The following is a 17,950-nucleotide window of genomic DNA, read 5'->3' on the forward strand; positions in this document are numbered from 1 at the left end:
ACAAGTGATGAAGCAAAAAGTGCCTTGGTATTTGCAGAGGGTATGCTGTTCTGGATAGTGATGCAGTGCAGTTGGTCCCCTCTCTACAACAGCAGGAAGGGTGGAAAATGGTGGCTCCCTGGGTCAGAATTTTCCATGTTGGTCTCCTGTATATCAGCCAAGTGCTGTTTACTGCTCAATACACGTGGCAAAGTTCCATCTCAGCCACATGTCAGTACAGGTACCAAACAGTAAGGTAAGATAACTTCCCAGGAGTAGAAGGAACTAGGGTTTCTTACACTGAGCCATAACATGAGACCCTAAAGGACAATCCGCTGTGCCCGAAGATGAGGAAGTAGATGCTGCTTTGATGACAAAAGATAGGCCCAAACTCAGCAACTTGTTGCAGAAGATGAATTGCTGAGCAGTAGAACATTCCACTCTGAGAAATGAGTGAGTTCAATGATCCAACACTGCCCAGACTTTTTAGAGTCCAGTAGCTGGCTTAAGTTTGTTTCAGATCTTCTGCTGTGAAGGGTTTTTAGTCAGAGAGATTTGAAGATGTTTAGTGTAATTCAAAGATAAACAGTGAAACAGCAAAACATGGGAATGTTTACCTAAATATTGATGCCACAATTAATATCAATTTATTTTGTTAAATAGATTGAGCATTTTGCACCTCATTGTTAATGCTTCAGACATTCTGCAGAGGCAGTAGATTTAGCTATATCAGTTGCCCTTACTTTACATTGTATAGGTTTTCCTCCAAATCCTTTATGTCTACAAAGACACTGGATTACAAGATGTAGGAGAGCAACTGAGATGCTTGTTTCTCCATCTAACCATTCCTTTTCCCCTTCCTGTAGTGCACTGTGCTATCTACTACACATCTGCTGAAGGTGGGACAATGGAAACAGAAGTGGGAGGTTACAAGTGTTAACATTCTAATGAAGTGAAAGAGAAGAACATCTGGGCTAGACAGATATCCATTAGTGCTTGCAGTTAGACCTTGCCTTCACAAAAAAATACCTAACTACAAGCTACTTGCAGTATGGATAGTCCACCCTTGAAAAAAAGTCACTTTCATAACAAAAACCTATGTACATTGGAAATTATTTAACAATAATTCTTAATATCCCCTTTTAATGGAAAATCTGGATACTAGTAAAAAAAAACCCTAAAAATGAGAAAATATTTTTGCCATCAGTTAGCATGAAAATATTTTATCCCCTCTAAAAAGAAAATACTTTTATTTAGCAAAAGACTGGAGGGAAAAGATGGAATAATTTTTTTTTTTTGAGATAATTAAGATCTATAGGAAACATATTTATGTTGTCCTGTAAGAATTATGTTATTAGGCAGTGAACTTTTGCTTCTCAAAATAATGGAATGCTTGTTAAAGCCTCTCCTTTTTACCCCAAAAAAGCATTCTGCCAAATAACAAGATGTACAGGCAAATAAATCCATGTACAGCCATATACTGCTGAAGACTAATACTTCGTAATCGCTGCAAACAGCAAGTTTTACTAGGGCTAATCCGACTTCAGAGGCATTTGAGAGATGCTATGTATCAAAGCTTTGCTACATTTGGTAAAAATTATTTTACTGGTGACTGGGAACTCTCTGGATCAGAATGCGCTCACTCAAGGAAACATAAAATTCCAGCACATTTGAATCTCAGGCCTTCAAATGCATATCCACAGATATGCACAGATGTATATTCTCTGCGTTTTTACTGGCTTATGCCAGCAGAAACTAGTATAACTAAGGCTTTACACACTCCAAAAATTTTAACTGAGAGTCAAGGTTGGAAGTCAATGTGCTCTCTTATTTTGAAAACATTTACATGTCCTGTTACAGAAACGTTACCTGGCACAGCAGCTGCTATGAAACCTGTAGAAGTACAGGAATGGAAAGTCCAAGGCACTGAAGAGATCACCTGAGAGACAAAGCAATATACTCAGTGGAACACTGTTACAAGCAAGGGAAAAGCAATTACAGGAACATTATTAGTTTAACATTCCTCTGAGCCTTTACAGCTGGCTAACTTTTCATTTATGATGCTTTCCACATTTCTGGTGTGTTTAATGATTTCTTTCTGACCTTGCTTTTAGCCAGTTCCTGCCTTTGGCTGAAAAAGGGAAAAGGGATGTAAAAGTATTCTCTGTGAGTATACAGAAAATCCTGCTTAAGCAACAGTTGCCAGTGGACAGACATGCATTATATATCCACTTCTTTTATTACAGAGTTTGACATAATTCCTACTGAAGTAACAGGAAACACACACATATGGTGGTGGCTTCCCTCTTTGGCATTTGAACTCTCTAACACGTAGCATGTTGAGAGGTTTAAGTTCTCCCAGGTCCAAGTAGAGCTCTTGAGTACTTGAATTTCCAGGAACCTGGGCCCTGGTTGCTCTTGGTAGCAACAATTTCTAGGAGTTCTCTAGCCTTTAGGCTCTACAGATCTGCAGGAAGCTCCATCCTTAACTTTTTGAAATTGAGGACTGTTTTGCTTAACATTTATGTCTATCCTGTGGGGGGGGGGGTGCCTATGTACACAATATGCACCACCAGGCAAAAAGGGGAATTTATGTTTCTTTAAAGGTTTCTTTGATTTCTGACTGAACAAATGTCTAGTGAAAGCAACAGATGATCATCTTTACCCTTCTAACTATAAAAACACTAGTATGGTAGGATTATTAGCCACCATAAAATAACAAAGTTCTCAATTTTTACCATTTGATCTGTTGCTACTTCAAATCTTGTCATGGGCTCAAGCAATGGGATACCTCTTATGAAAGCAACAAAACCAACACTCTGCATAACACTGAGGGCAATGCAGAGAAGGAAACTCAGTTCTATATGGCCTGCTGAGACACTGCTCTGAAGAGGACATGTTGATTCAGGGAATCCTTGTTCTTTACCATACACCAACTCGAAAACTGTTCTTTGTTGTTTGTCCCGTGCTGCTTCTTTGCAAAGGGTAGCTAAGAAAGGTATTAGGAAATATCATGCAAATTACACCAAGTTATATACTATTCTCCACTCTTCCTACACAATAATGTATTATTGGTCATATCCAAGGCTAAAATTCTACAGGGTATGGTCTCTAGAAACATGCATGGAAAGAAAAGGTAATATGAAAACCTAAAAAAGGAACAACTCAATACACTTTACCTGCTGGATGGGACGCAGAGGCCAACAGCACCACACTAGAAAATTTTAAAAAAATTAATTAATTGGATACTACAGAATTTATGACAAGGGCTGAACATTATAAATTGACAGGTTCGTGTTTGTTTTTTTCATGGTGAAACTTATTCCAGTTAAGTAGAATAACTGAGGCATTAAAAGAAAAACAAAGTTGATTGGGAAAGAATCTCTGGGGTCACTTAATACAGTTTCTCACCTGAAGCAGAACTATCATGAATATTTCATCAGGCCCTCTGTGGTTTTGTCTCAAAAATCTACCAGCATAGAGATTCCACGTTTCTGGTAACTTGTCCTAGAGCCACTCTACCTACCCTCCTAGCAAAGAAGTTTTTCCTGCTGTCCCATTTTTAAACCACCAAAGCTGCAACATATGGTTGTTGTTCTGTGTTATGCCAGAACAACTGCACTTAAATAAGTTTAAAACCACATGAAAATAACACCAAATACCAGCCCAAATGATTTTTCAGAAAGATACAAGTGATCAAGCAAATCAACTGTAACCAGTCCTTTACCTGAAGTATCACTTAAGATTTCTGAGGTCTTATAAAGACTTCATCCTCTGAGTTTGCATAGGCTGTAGAGAGCCTTTTTCAGTGCTACTGATTCTTCCTCTAAATTTCTGATTTTTCCCAAATTTTTTCATTCCAAGTTGTTTCCAAGGTTAGAAGGCTACAGAAACATATTGTGGGGCACTCTGAGATGGGAGAAGTATGTATGTCTCCAAAGCAGAGATACAGCTTCTTCCAATTAACAACACACATCGATGACAAACACTAAGGACAAGTGGGAGAAGGACAAAAGAGCATCTGCAGAGTCTTCTTCTTGAAAAAAGCAGCAAGCACTGCACTTAGAGAGGTAAAAAGGCATTCATTAACGTTATGAATGCTAAAGCATTCCAGGCCAACTCCCTTTTCCAGTGTTAACACAGCCACTATTTCGAAATCTGCTCACTCAGCTCGTCCCAGCTCTCTACATGATCAGGCTACTGCACTTGGTGACCTGCCCTCAGCAAGCTCTGGTGAATTCCAGTGTCATTCACAGAGGCACCAGCAGCAAAACGAACTGCCAAGAGTATGGAAATGCCATGGCCAAGGAAGCCCCGGAGGGGGAGCTTGTCACTGAAATCAGCCATGGAACATAATGGGCTGGAGAAGGAAAGGGTTTATGAGGGATAGACAGGCAGGTATTTTAGGCTTCACATTCTATATGTCTTTGAAAGGCATCAGCTGGTACAGTACATTCACACTGTCAATATTTACACATGTTTTTAAATGATGCGGTTGTCACAAAGATAATGAAGAAGGCAAAGCAGATCACTTACAGTAGGTAATTTCCCCCCCACATTCCTCCCCACACACGGGTGCTCTCCCTGCATGGGACGCCAAGAGGAACTCATAATAAACAGGCCCAATTCCTCGGTTTCCTGCTAAAGAGAGAAAAGGAAGCAAAGGTCTATTGCTTTTGACTGAGAAACAGAGAAAACAGGAGACTGGCAGGGGAAAGGAAACTGTATCAACAGTGATGAGAATGAGGACTAAACTGTGTTACTCCCCTTCCTTTTTGCACTATTAAATTTTAAATAAAAAAACACTGAGATTGGGAAAACTCGGAGAGAAACTTCCTTCTGCAACCAAAAGGAATTGATAATCCTACCAGACATCCCAGGTTTTAAACCAAAGAAAACATATGAGGAAAACAAAACCTTATTTGTGAAGTGTGGGGTAGGCTAAGGCAAATGGGTTAGATGGCAGCTAATGGTTACAGCTGCACTGTAGCTCTGCTCTGAACAGAGCATCAGTAGAAAAGACACAAAGATGTTGAAAAACCAGATGAGGAATTCGAAGGTTTCTAGCAGGACAGCCTGGACACTAGGTTGCAGCAAAACCAAAACCCCTGCACTGGATTTCTCTGCTCCTCTCTTTTTTCCCTGTACTCAATATTGAGGGCTGGGTCACCTGCAGTTTCCTTTCTGACTAAGAAGAGGTTTTGTCAGCAAGAATATTAATTTCTGCCTGCAAAGCTGCCCTCTCCTTATGCAGAAAATCTGCTGCAGCGTTTCTAATTCACAAAACGGATAGATTAGCAGCTCCTCCAGAATCCAGATGTAGTTTAGCTGCATAGAGTAGAGCCTTTACCTCATACCTTTGTCAGTGTCTCTCCTTCACCATTTGAAACTCTCAAGTGTCTGTTTTCTCCTCACCAGTAGCTGCTAGGCCATATGGTACGCCTTTGCGAACACAGATCAGACTGGGACAGATATTGGGATGTACTGAAACTTCCTTACAGGTTCTCCACAAGAATTAACATATTTCTACCTGCCTCAGCATAGAGAAAGTCCAAGATGAGCTGCAACCTGCTTCTAAGACACATTATGTATCCCTCAACATGTGAGGCAGACATTACTACCCCTCCCCTCACACTAACTCTTGCCTTCTGGGGGGGGAGAGATTCCTTTCTTGATAAAAAGTAGGGGAACAGAAAGGAATTAAGAAAATACAAGATTATTAGAAAAAGTACTAGTAAGTAGAACACCAATGCAGAAGTCAGAGTACAGGGAAATACAACAGTGCAGTAAAAAAAGGAGGTGGGATCAAGAGAATTGGAGAATTAGAGGGAGTATCTTGGAAGTATATTGCCCCTCTTCTCTTCCTCCCTCTCCCTGCCCCAGATGCTTAAACACAAGGGAGAGGGATGAACAGGATGGGGGTGGGCACTGCCTCACTCCTCCCTTCTCTTCATAGCACAGCTCTGCTTTCCCTCTTAGACTTGCTCCTGGCTCCCTTTTTAAAAGCCATTGAATAATAAAAGCTGTAAGTGATGAAGAGAGAAGAACGCCACACTTTCAACATCAGCAAATATTTCTTCAGATCTGTTTAGTTCTGAAAAGTTCTCATTCATATACATTTTCTTAGGATGTCTTTCCCTCCCAAAGATTTTAGAATAAGAAACACTGCATGGCATGTAAGGACAGTATATGTTAGGAGACTGCTAATTTCAGTTGCACCTCTGGAAACGTCCAACAAAGCCAATACAGTTAATGTTTCTTTTTAATCTGAATATATATTTTTTACTCTAACATATTGGTACATTCTAACATTCAGCAGTGTGGTGTAAAACTTTTCATCTGCTCTATGCAGGTAGTCTCTACACTCAGAGTACAACTGTGCTTTCATACTGAACAGAAATGCTTTGAACAGCCTCTTCTGTTACAATCCTATATGTTTTCCTATATATTAGGAAAAATTTCTTCACTGAAAAGGTTATCAAGCCTAGGGCAGTGGTTGAGTCACCATCCCCAAGAGTACTTAAAAGACATATACATGCAGTGTTTAGCGAGTGTAGGACTTGGTAGTGTTTGGCTAATGCACTCGGTGATCTTAAGGATCTTCTCCAACCTAAATGATTCAATGATTCTACATTCTATCTGTCTGTGCCTACACAGCTGCTTTCTTCTACCCGCACAGCCGCACACCAGCTGTGTGATTTAGGTTAGAAATAAGCAGCTTTAAAGACCCACGGATCATAGTGCTAAGAGGAGAAAGTTGCACTAATACCACAGTAGCAAGTTCCTTCATAAATCATAGAATCATACAATCATGCCCGTATAGACCAGATCTGCAGTACACATTACAGTATCCTGTTCTGGAGGTGGAACTGGGATTCTGTCATGGTCAAAACAGTCCTCAAGTAGCCTCGAGTACAGGAAGCAGCACATGCATTAACACCTGCTAAATCACAGAATTTAGCGCTAGGCACCCTCTCATAGAGATAAACCCATGTTTACAGTAATTCTGACCCAGAGTTGCCTGTGAGGAGTTAGAGTTCATTCAGAGAATATTCTTCTACTCAGTGAGATTTAAAAATACTTTTGACTGTTTTCTACAGAAATTAAGCTTGTGCAGTAAAGCTGTGTGTACACAGCTCTACATAGCTCCCAAACGCTCTGAACAGCTTCATCGAAGGTCTCACGAAGAAACAAACCCTGCCAGTGCCTTCTGCAGGAGAAGTATTTAAGTCCCATTAAATATTGGAGGTGGCATGCCATGGAGGTTGCAAACGTGGAAAGAGCTTCCACCAAATTTCACACCCTTTCAAACATTGTCAGCTATTATGACAAAACAAAACTCTAAAAGAAATCAGATGTCACTTATCACATTGTCTGTGGTACTGCTTGTTTTCCCTGGTCCAAATGTTATGGACTGTGAGCTTTTGTAATACACAGAAATACAAACATATGTAGATATCTACAGACCCAAGCCAAACAAAGAAACATCCAGTCTGCTACCTCCTCTCAGTCACCTGTTTTCCAGCAATTGCTTTGCATCATCATCTTATAAGCTATGCTGACCTTTAAGCCTCTTATTGGTGAAAATCTTTGGAAGATTTGATAACAAATTTTTGTTTTTAAGCAGATGCTGAAAATAGCCATTTTCCAATTTGCACAAATCCATTGTTGGATTATTTGTTTGTTTGGGTTTTTTGTAAAAAGAAAAGTTTTAAAATACATACCATTGCACCTCACAGCTCCTTAGCAAGAAGTTTCTCCCTTTCAAAAGCTTCCAAATAAACAATCATACTTTCCATGTAATGTGGAACTCCTGCTCTCTGCTGGACACAAGTTCACAGACTCCAAAGGACCACGAACACCGATTAACAGAGAAGACACCCGGCCCTGACTTTTCAAACAAAGCTGCAAATTTAAGACCTTCAGCCAAAATCTGAATTTAAAGGTTCAGGCCTATGTGCAATTTTCAACTAAAATGACAACTGAAAGCCATATTCAGGCAACTGCCAAATAAAAAAATCAATTGATTTTACTGCTTGTTTAATTATTTTCCCTTCAACACAGAAAAACAGCTACAGCTCATTCAAGACTTCATGGGTTATTTCTGCATGTGGCAGCTATTTGCAAATTCCACAACTAATTCTTCCAAAGTTTCAATAAACACACCTACCTCCTTTGCATAAAATTGATTTGCTTTGCATTTCATAGTGCATTGCATAGATGGAAAACAACTGATTTAAACAAGAGACCACTTCAAGCAAACTGATATTCAGATATTATCCACGAATGGGACCCTGGTGAATAGACACTGGAATCATACAGAGGCAAAATCACAGGCCTGCATTACTTATGTATCGAAATAGGAGATTTGATTGAACTAAGATAGAAAGAGAGGCACTGCTATCATATGGATGATGTTACAAGATAAATGGGAACTGAAGTGAAGAAATGTTCCTACACTGGTGTCCCTGATGTGTTCCTATCAATGATCTTTCATGTGGTCATCCATCTAATCAAACAGAGAAATACAACTTTACTTTTGTTACGCTTATTCCTAACTTCCGCTCCCTCTTTCATTCCTTTTGACTACCCTTTCTTTGAATTTATTATTCATACTTCATAGTGTCCCCATATGACTTTAGCTACCATCCTAAGAAGACGCCAACATATACAACATATGGATGGAGGAGAATGGGCATCCAACATACGGATGAAGAGAAGCTAATCAAGTTTCTATATGCCCTACTTCAAACAAAGCCTCACCAAAACCCAACAGAAGCCAAGTACACTGAATGTTCTGACTTGTGTGGCTCTTTGAGGAAAGGATTGAATTTAAAAAAGCAGGGGAATACGGTCGGTGACTCAGGCTCTTTCACTAGCTAAAAAATAACAAGCCACTTTTATATCTCCAAATCAGAAAAACAACTGAAAGTCTGAATTACTCAATCCCACTAACAGCACTCTGAACAATCAGTTACTGCTCATGTTCTTTGCACACAGTACTTTTGTAATCACTACCTCCCCTTCTGGCAATTTTGTACAAGTTTTATTTTCTGAAGTGGGGTATTGCCAGGGAGTTACTCTGTAAATATTATTTCTGGAAATGATAGATCACTTCTGCACACGGTGATTTAAAAATTCATAATTAACACCTCGTTACCTTCCCAGGTGTATATTGGCATATCCATCCATAACCAGAGCCAAAAAAATTCATCTGCTAAGCCATTCAGCTTAGCACTGTTCTTTCAGTGAATGTCCTTCTAAATTAATACATTTAAGTAGTGGTAGCTATGAGTTTCCTCAACAAGCCACGGTTGAAAATTAAAACATATACCACATAAAACCAGCTATGGTGTATCAAAGACTTATTCATTTTACCTGAATACATAGTTGATGTACTGTTGGTCCAGATCACTGAGAGAGGAGGGAAAGAAAAAAAGGTGCTCGTTTAGCAAAGCAATTCATTTGGTATAAGAGATCAGTATATTAAGAAGTATTATAACACTGTAATATTCCATTATATTAATTTATATAATAAAGTTAGGTAATAGTAACATTATATTATATACATAATGAATATAATATAGTAATAACTTTATAGATAATAATAAATTAACTAAATTCTCAATTAATCAGCATATTAATTTACACAAAATTCACATATTATTTCTGTTGTTACTATGTCAGTGAAAGTCTCATTTAAAGTGAAGTAAAATGAGACTGACTAAAATTTAGAACCTTTAACCAGAGATGGAAAACTGTTTTGAAATAAATGAGGTTATCCATATTCTACAGATGCATATACTATGAACATATACATAATATGCAGTGGCAACAGATCCATCTCCATCTATACAGACAGCTGCAGATTACAGACACTGTGAACATGTAGTGCCATCTGATTCTAAGACTACTATTGCACGGTTGGAGTTCTAACAAGCAAATGGGATTAGTGAAGGTTTCAAGGTGCTTAAGGCACTTGGCCATTCCAGTCCTGTGGTAAGTCAGCAACTGCTGAACACTTCTGAGACTGTCACAAAGGGAAGTACTGACAGATTCAAACCATGCTGCTTTCCACATGAACACAAATTAACATTGCCTCTTAACACCTGTGCCAGTAATTACGGGTTCTTTTTCCAGGACTGAGTCATCACCCTTGGATAACACAACGTTTAAAACTAATTCAGTGTCCCAGTTAGCAGTACAGCTATCAATAACCACATGCTATTGTTACCAACAATAAATAAGGCTCCTCTTGCAAGGGAAGTCATTAATGATTAACCAAGAGTGGCCAAGCTCGTGTTGATAATGCAGATATCCCTACAGTTTACCTGACTGCTACACAGATGTGTTTCTAAGCCCCTTTGATAGCAATCTCTTTCTTTGTAAAAGAATAGGAAAACACACTACCTTAAGGAGCCAGGTTTCCACAACTTGTGAAATACTTTGTAAGCCCCTGTAATTGAAATGACATGTGTAATTGCCATAACGTGCAATCATTCTGACAAACAACAGCTTGTTTGGCCGTGGTACTGGCAGACATGAACCCCTCTGAACTACAGTTTAGCAACATGGCACAAAGGATTCCTAAACCATGAGTAAAATGAACCAATCGCTTCAAATTAGTAGTTTTCAAAGTGTTATCATCTCAGAGTACAGTCATGCTTTGTGGTTCTGCTAGTTCTTCTGAGAAGAGACAACTTCTAGCTCACAGCAGCTACAAAGGAGAGTGTGTGTGTACGTGTTTTTGTGTGTAAATACATACAGAAAAGTGTCACAGAATAGGTTCTTCAGCCCACGCGATTTTGGGGATAAGTTCTATGACATATTAATCTGTGTGGACCCCTACGTAGAGCTGTTGGCTCTATCTTCACTATTTAAAGTTCTCTCAGCTCTAGCATCTCCAGGTTCTTTACATTTTTGACACACCCACCTCTTGGTTAGCTCACATTTCTATTCTGGGTAAAGCTTTAAGCATTCATGGAAGAAACAATACAGCTTCAGGCTCTATTTTTTCAGACTCTTTCTTCAAGGCCTTGGGGCATTTTTTTTTTTTTAATTCACAGAGAGAACCAGAATATGAAAATTAAATCCAGTAGAACACTGAAATAGATGTACCCAATTCTGCCTCTGCTAGACAAGGTGAAGGGTAGAACACATGTCCTTTCTCTAATGCCCTGTCTCGATAAACTTAATGTAGGAAGTTGGTTCATCTGTTTGCCCTTTCTTATAGCATCTTTATTTCAGTTGATAGGAAATCTAATTACACAAAAAACAACAGTCAAATCAACAACTGTCAAAACCAAAAGAAATGGAAAGAAGCTATATTTTGAGTATAAACATTTTGTTGGCACTTCCTACACGTTTCAAACACTCAGAAGAATCCTTCTGAAGACTCTCTAAGCAGTTTTCCACCTCCATGATGTTACTGCTTTGAGAAAGCAGTAACATCACTCATTACATCAAATAAATATCTGATGTGAAAAAATCCATAGCTTCTGCTTTTTTCTAAATGAGCAAGTGTTTATATATATAATATTTCCTAGAGGAAAAAAACTCCTATTTCACATTTATATATTAACAACATTTTAGAATGGGATCTCTAGACCTCCCTAGACACGAATACATATAAACACATTACCTCTGCCTTGAGAATTTTACAATTTGAATAGAAGAAATAAAGAAGGAATCATCCTTAATCTGCAGATAAGACTTAACATATGAATGAGTCACTCAGTCTATAGGACAGGTAAGAATCAAATACAAGTTACTGATTATCCATCCAAATGCTCCAAAGGACACAAATCTCCTAGTTAAAGATTACTACTCTTGTTTTCTTCAGATTTTCTGGGTCTGACTGTTTCTAGCTTTTCAGGGAAGAGTTATGATTTATCTGAATCAATGTTTAGTCTGAAAAAAAGACAAAAGAAAACCTGATGGGTTATGCGACCCACTGTTAAAATTCTTAAAAAATGCGTATGATTGCCTAAAAAACCCCAGCATTTCAACATCCTTCCTCTGGGACCATATTCCATGATATTTTAGAGTATTTTTGTCAGTTTTTAAATAAAATCTGTGTGTGTAATAAAGGTCTAACTACAAGTTATTGTTTGCCTTTTTCATGTTTATTCTCCTCTTAGAAAGAAGTGTCTCTCAGTAGGTAACCATTAAAAAACAACCAGAAGAGCTTAGTGTTGATTAAAATTGTATGTGCATTTTCTCATCCACTGTTAACAGACTGCAATACCTAGTTTATTCTGTTGTTGTTTTCAACATAGAAGCTATAATAGGAACGCACTTTCTTATGTTTACTGATCTTCATTCTTTCCAAGTGTTTCTTATGTAAAGAAACTGAAATATCGGTAATTTCATAATAAAGCTCATTTCTCCAAAACATTTACTCTTCCTAAGTCTTTTCTTAAAGAAAATTACTTACCAACACAGACCAAGTGAATTAGAGCCCATAAATAACCATTTGGATCAAACTGCAATAAAGAACATCTACATAAATAAAAACATGTTCATGTAAACATACATATTGTGATTTCCCTGCAGTTAACTTCCCAAAGCAAGTACAGCGAGTGGGAGCAATGCTAAAAGGAAAGAGAAGATGACTAAAGAAGACTGGGAAGACTGAAGTTCTTCTTCTCCCCCTTAGAGACCTGGCATATGCCAGTTACCCAGGTTCTCAGCTTGTCTTGACAGGGATGGTTCTATTTCCTTCAGTTATGTACAACATTTTAAACAATCCAATCATATGGACCCCAGTCTGTTTAGTCCTGTATTGGCAACCAGGGAGAAGCAAAAGGATCAGAGGACCATCATTAAGGTGTTTGTCATGTCTCCTTTCTCCTCTCAGCCTCTGCAGCAGCTAAGGCTCCAACTAATCACAGAGTATCCAAAAGAGTGCTTCAGACATCTGCCCCTGAGCAAAGCAGGTCCTCTTCACAATCAACGGGTAAAACCAAATCTTTTGAGATGAGTTCATCTGGCATATTTTAGATATCTGCTTTCAAGGGAGATGAATCATATATCAGAAGTTCTTGCTCTGCTCCATGGACTATGCAGAGCTAGTGCAAGTGCAATGCTTCCGATGGCCACATTTGGTCAGATGAATCTAGACAAGTTCCAGATTCATCCGACTTCAGATATTAACTTAAGTGTCTAAAGCAAGGAAGCAGCCTTCATAGGTCTCCCAATGAGAATCTCCAACGAAGAAACCTTTGCTGGATGGAGCACTCTCTGGAGGTACCTCCTTTCTTTCTCCAGTAGCTACAGAAAGCATGTAGAATGAATACAAAACTAGTTTAGGAACCTTCTGAAAGTACATGCAATTAACTCAAACCTAAGTGATTTGCTGTAAGCCCTGTAAGAAGTAAAATCATGGTTTCCCCAGCCACTACCTTCACCAAAGAGCTGCATGTCCAGACTGCTCAGAGGTTTTACCATGATGCAAACACAGTAAAACCAGCACGACTACAACACAGCAACAGGAAACATTTACAGTTCCTCCACAGGAATCCTACCCTGGCTTACAAGTGAAAGCTGCATCCCTCGTATCCTAACACAATGTCACACATCAAGGTCTAACTAGAGCTGCTTTACTAAGCAGAACTCACCTGTGTGTCACACAAAGGAAGGCACACTGCTGCTGCCAGGAGGAACAGCACACTGTGGAGAAGAGAAAAAAAAACCCATAAGATCAAAAGCTTGCAACTTGGATTTGTACTCTCAGCAAAGTAGAGGCAATTCCACTTAATTTTACACTGACACTTCAGTTTTTTATTCTATATTTAAAAAGCAATTTCTGCCACCACAATTAAGTTTTACTTCATGCATTCTTTGTAACTCATACACAGCAAAGTTGTATGAGAACAGAAGCAGCAAAAAGCATCTCAGAAGTGATGAAATCAAGTTTTTTTGGTAGAGAATATTATTCTTCACTTGCCATCTGGCTTCCCTAGGCTTCTTCAGAAGGCCAAAATCAACCAGTTTCTGTCTGAATGGCTACCAAAAACTTCTTTTATTAAGGTGAACTGCCTGTTACAATAATTCCAGCAGAAATGACTCCCTTAAAAGTAATGGTGTTACTCCAGAACACAGAGCAAAGTGAAAATGAGAGGTATTACACTAGAAATTGTTTAAGGACAACATAAGTCCTCTCCTAATCCACTGACTTAAGTTAAATAAATTCTCAACCTGTGGCTGAGCCAGTATTTCTTCATGCTACACTGAATACACTGATGTCGAATTTCTGTGGACTGTCACTATTAATAATAACAGACTTGGGTTGGGAGCTTATTTTCCTGCTCTCTAGGGGCATAGGAAAAGACAGAATAAAGATTATAAAAAACCCTAGTATCCTTGACAATAATCCAGTGGTGAAGACAAGGCCACAGTAAGTTAGTTAATGGAAATAACAGGAAGAAATTAGGAAGATAATGCCTCTAAGTATACTAAATAGTAACCCAACATTATCCATTCTGAAGTACAGCTAAAAGATTACAGGATGTGGAGAATAACAAGTGTGCTTTCTTCAAGGGATGTGGGGGTATAGAATGAAACTTTTAATACATGGTTGGTTGACTTTTGTTTGTCCCTTTCTATCTCCTTTTTGAAGCCTAAACAACCAGGGCCATCAAAGGTTGGTTGTGTAGGTAGGTTGTGTAGCTTATTATCACTGAATCACAAAATCATTGAGTTTAGAAGACATCTTTAAGATCATCTGTCCACCCAGTACCACCATAATCACCCCTAAACCATCTCCTCAAGTGCCACATCCAGATGCCTCTTGAACATTTCCAGAGACGGTGACTCCATCACCTCCCCAGGCAACTTATCCCAATGCCTAACCACTCTTTTGGTGAAAATTTTTTACTGATATCTAATCTGAACTTTCCCTGGTGCAACTTAAGGCTATTTCCTCTCATCCTGTCACTTCAGACATGACAGAAGAGACATACTTCCACCTTGAAATGAATTATTCTAGCAGAAATATATATTATTTACCTTTTATTTCTCACAAAAGGCATTTTTAGCTATTTTCTAACACATTAATCATCTTTCTGATAATGTTTATGATCACCCATTGGAACTTCAAACCTGGTTTCCATCTCCTTTCCAAAAATGTTATGAGCACTGCTTTTTCATTCAGGAAGACTGGTCTTCTGGTTTTTTTTATTTTTGTAAGAAGAAAAAACATATCGATTCAAGTAATGGTTAAAAAAATTTAAAAATATTTAATTACTCCTATGTTGCAACTTAGGCTCACCGCCCACAGGAATGTGTCTGACACTCTTCATTGTTCTGGTGCCATTATCTGAAGCAAATAGAGAAGCTGGAGCCAAAACAAGTCTGAATCTGAATGTGAGTAGTTTTAAAAGCTTACCTACAGACTTTCAGATGAGAGGTCTGCTGTAAAAAAGAAAGTATGATTAAAAGATTAAAATTTAACAATAAAAATGGTGAAATAGTCCTTTCTCCTTCCAAAAACTGGAAAATGATGACAGCTGATCTTATTGCACCAAACACATTAAAACTTCAATTAGCAGCATTCAACAGCCCATTACTTTCGAGCATGGCTGAGCAAATTTAAATTGGAAAAGAAGAATCAGGATTACAGATTAGCCTACTTCAACTTGATTTATATTTTCAGATTACTTACCAGCAGGTAAATCTAAAACCAGCATGAACTTTATACCTCGTCCTCAAACTTAAGGTGAATTGTACCAAAACTGTGTCATGTATGTACTCAAATACTGAGTTTTCTTAATTAGGTACTAATTAGGTACCTAATAAAAGATATCAGTCAAATCAGTCTTGATCTAAACTCATGAAAGTTTCCCAATTTTTTGGTACAAAATTATTCCCGAGAAGCTTCTCAGCAAGGTTTGTCTTTGCATTATCCTTGTCTGCAGTGCTTTTGTTTTTAAACAGAGGAATCATAAGCATGTGACATAGAAGGAAAATATGAAATACCTTGACAGGGACACTAATCAGAGGACAATGTCACAGGGACATAGTATGGTACACACTCTTATGTCCCTCAGGCATAACCTTAGTGACCTCTTCTGTTTGTTACAAGTAGTAAACATGGATCATTTATTTGTCTTCTACACAGACAACAGATATAATGAATGGAAGACCCCTTTTACAGCAAGACAGAGGTCACTGTAAAAATGACACTGTAAAAAAATCATTCATTGTGATGAATGATTTCCCAGTGTTAGCTCATACAGCAGCTCTTTAGTCAATTAGAAAAACATTTCAAGAAAAGCCTAAAAAGAAGGCTTCCTATTACAGTTCGTGAGAAACAAACTCAGCTCTTACTAAGGGGTGCAGGAATTATTCACCTGACTTTCACAGGTCTTAGGGCAGATTCTCAAGAATTCAAAACAAATTTAAAAATGCCTTGTTCCTCCTGCATTTCATATGGAGATATGATCTATCTATAATCATACAACACACTAGATATATTATACTGGTTAGATATAAGGACGCAGTCCTTCTCCCTCTCAGCTCAAACAATGAGATTTTTATGTGGGGACATAAAAACTATGACAGAGAGGGAATATTAGTTTTCAAAAGGAAAAAACAAGCAGGATCAAGCTAGTCTTAAAAATGCAGATCAAACTGGTGATACGCATGTGCCCTGTTTCATATCTCGTATCAGTATAGATAACTGTCAACGGCAAAGCTCTCTCTTATCACTAATGACCAGCTATCACAGAGAGACCAGAAAAGCACACTGTACCAATGCTGCTTGTATTAAAAGAAATTAAGTATTTTGTTATAGGGCAGTTATATCACAGTAGTTACCTTGAATGCATCAATAAACAGATCAATTACCTCTTTCTGCACAAACTTCTGGAACCCACAGGTTATAACTTCTGCTGCATTGTGCACCGTGAGGAACACCGGGATTGGCTGCCGTTGGGAGAGAACAAAAATGCCCAAATCAACCCAGAACAGTCACACACATAGTAAGGGGCACTCCTCCTAGAGACAGCTGTCCCACATGTTTGTGGTTTGGGTTTTTTGTTTTTTAAACATTAAACTCGTGCCATATCTCCTAAAAGGGACTTAGACCCATTCCAATCATTACCACATGGCACAGGCATCTTTAAATGCAGGCCCTGCTGTAGCACTGCTTGCTGCTTCTCCCACTTCTGAGTGCTCAGCCAGTTTGTTTGTACACAGTTGTAAGATTTGCTCCTGGTTTCTGCCGCTAGTTTTCCTTCTCTGATCCAACATCTGCACCCTCCACAGTAAACAGTTCTCATTAGTTTTCCCATCTCTGTCTACTGGAACTAAGAATACAGTGTGACTCCTAGCAACAGAATTGTGGGCAAGATGATTTCAGGTGATTGCTTTCAGTTACTGCCAGGAAGAGATGTCCAAAATTAGGGTAGAAATGCAATAGTTCATACACAAGTGATGTTGAAATTGTACTCACTGAGGCATCTGGACACCATCCCAACATGAAATCATTAAGAAACAAAACCCAGTGATAACAATAATGAATCAAACACTCATTGCCGGAGGCAAACCCAACCAGAATTAGTGGTTCATAATACTTCCTCCAAATCAGATCCATGGTCTCTCAGACAGCTGAAACAGAAGCAATTCTCTGCTCTGACTAAGATAATGTTAAAGACTAAGCCAGTTTAGGAAGCATTATTTCCCTACTTGTGTATAGTATTTAAATCACATGAGTAGATCATGAGGTAATTTCTCAGTGATGTCCATGTTTTTAAGTATCAGGTGATATAAGCAGCAAACATCTCTTAAATCGGACTTCGTGTTCAGAAATCTGTATTTTCTGTAATTTTCTTTTCTTTACCATGAAGCCAGATAAGTATCGCTAATTAAACATTTTAAGCCATAATGACAGCTGAGGTGGATTCATAAACACAGGAGTTACACCAAGGTAACTTCTAAAATCTTTAAACTAAACAGGAATGAAAATCAC

General features: G+C 38.4%; 1 protein-coding gene across 4 annotated transcripts in view; it reads right to left on the reverse strand.

Annotated features, from left to right (window-relative positions):
• Positions 1 to 17,950, reverse strand: part of TMEM241 (transmembrane protein 241) — a 55,352-nt gene that overhangs the window by 25,461 nt on the left and 11,941 nt on the right. For 3 of the 4 annotated variants that reach the window (XR_003526901.1, XM_027638750.1, XM_027638751.1), the window contains exons 5-12: positions 16,828 to 16,905; positions 15,368 to 15,393; positions 13,599 to 13,650; positions 12,416 to 12,464; positions 10,390 to 10,435; positions 9,358 to 9,393; positions 3,159 to 3,193; positions 1,849 to 1,918 (exon numbers count right to left, since the gene is read on the reverse strand). Coding sequence is in view for 3 of the 4 variants with exons in the window: in XM_027638750.1 (XP_027494551.1) it covers positions 1,849 to 1,918; positions 3,159 to 3,193; positions 9,358 to 9,393; positions 10,390 to 10,435; positions 12,416 to 12,464; positions 13,599 to 13,650; positions 15,368 to 15,393; positions 16,828 to 16,905 (392 nt within the window). In the remaining variant the exon portion in view is untranslated. The remainder of the gene's footprint in view (positions 1 to 1,848; positions 1,919 to 3,158; positions 3,194 to 9,357; positions 9,394 to 10,389; positions 10,436 to 12,415; positions 12,465 to 13,598; positions 13,651 to 15,367; positions 15,394 to 16,827; positions 16,906 to 17,950) is intronic. The other variant, XM_027638753.1, reaches the window with a different exon arrangement.

The sequence above is a fragment of the Corapipo altera genome, unplaced genomic scaffold, assembly GCF_003945725.1.
Source record: "Corapipo altera isolate COAL_440 unplaced genomic scaffold, ASM394572v1 49, whole genome shotgun sequence".
Lineage (NCBI taxonomy): Eukaryota > Metazoa > Chordata > Aves > Passeriformes > Pipridae > Corapipo > Corapipo altera.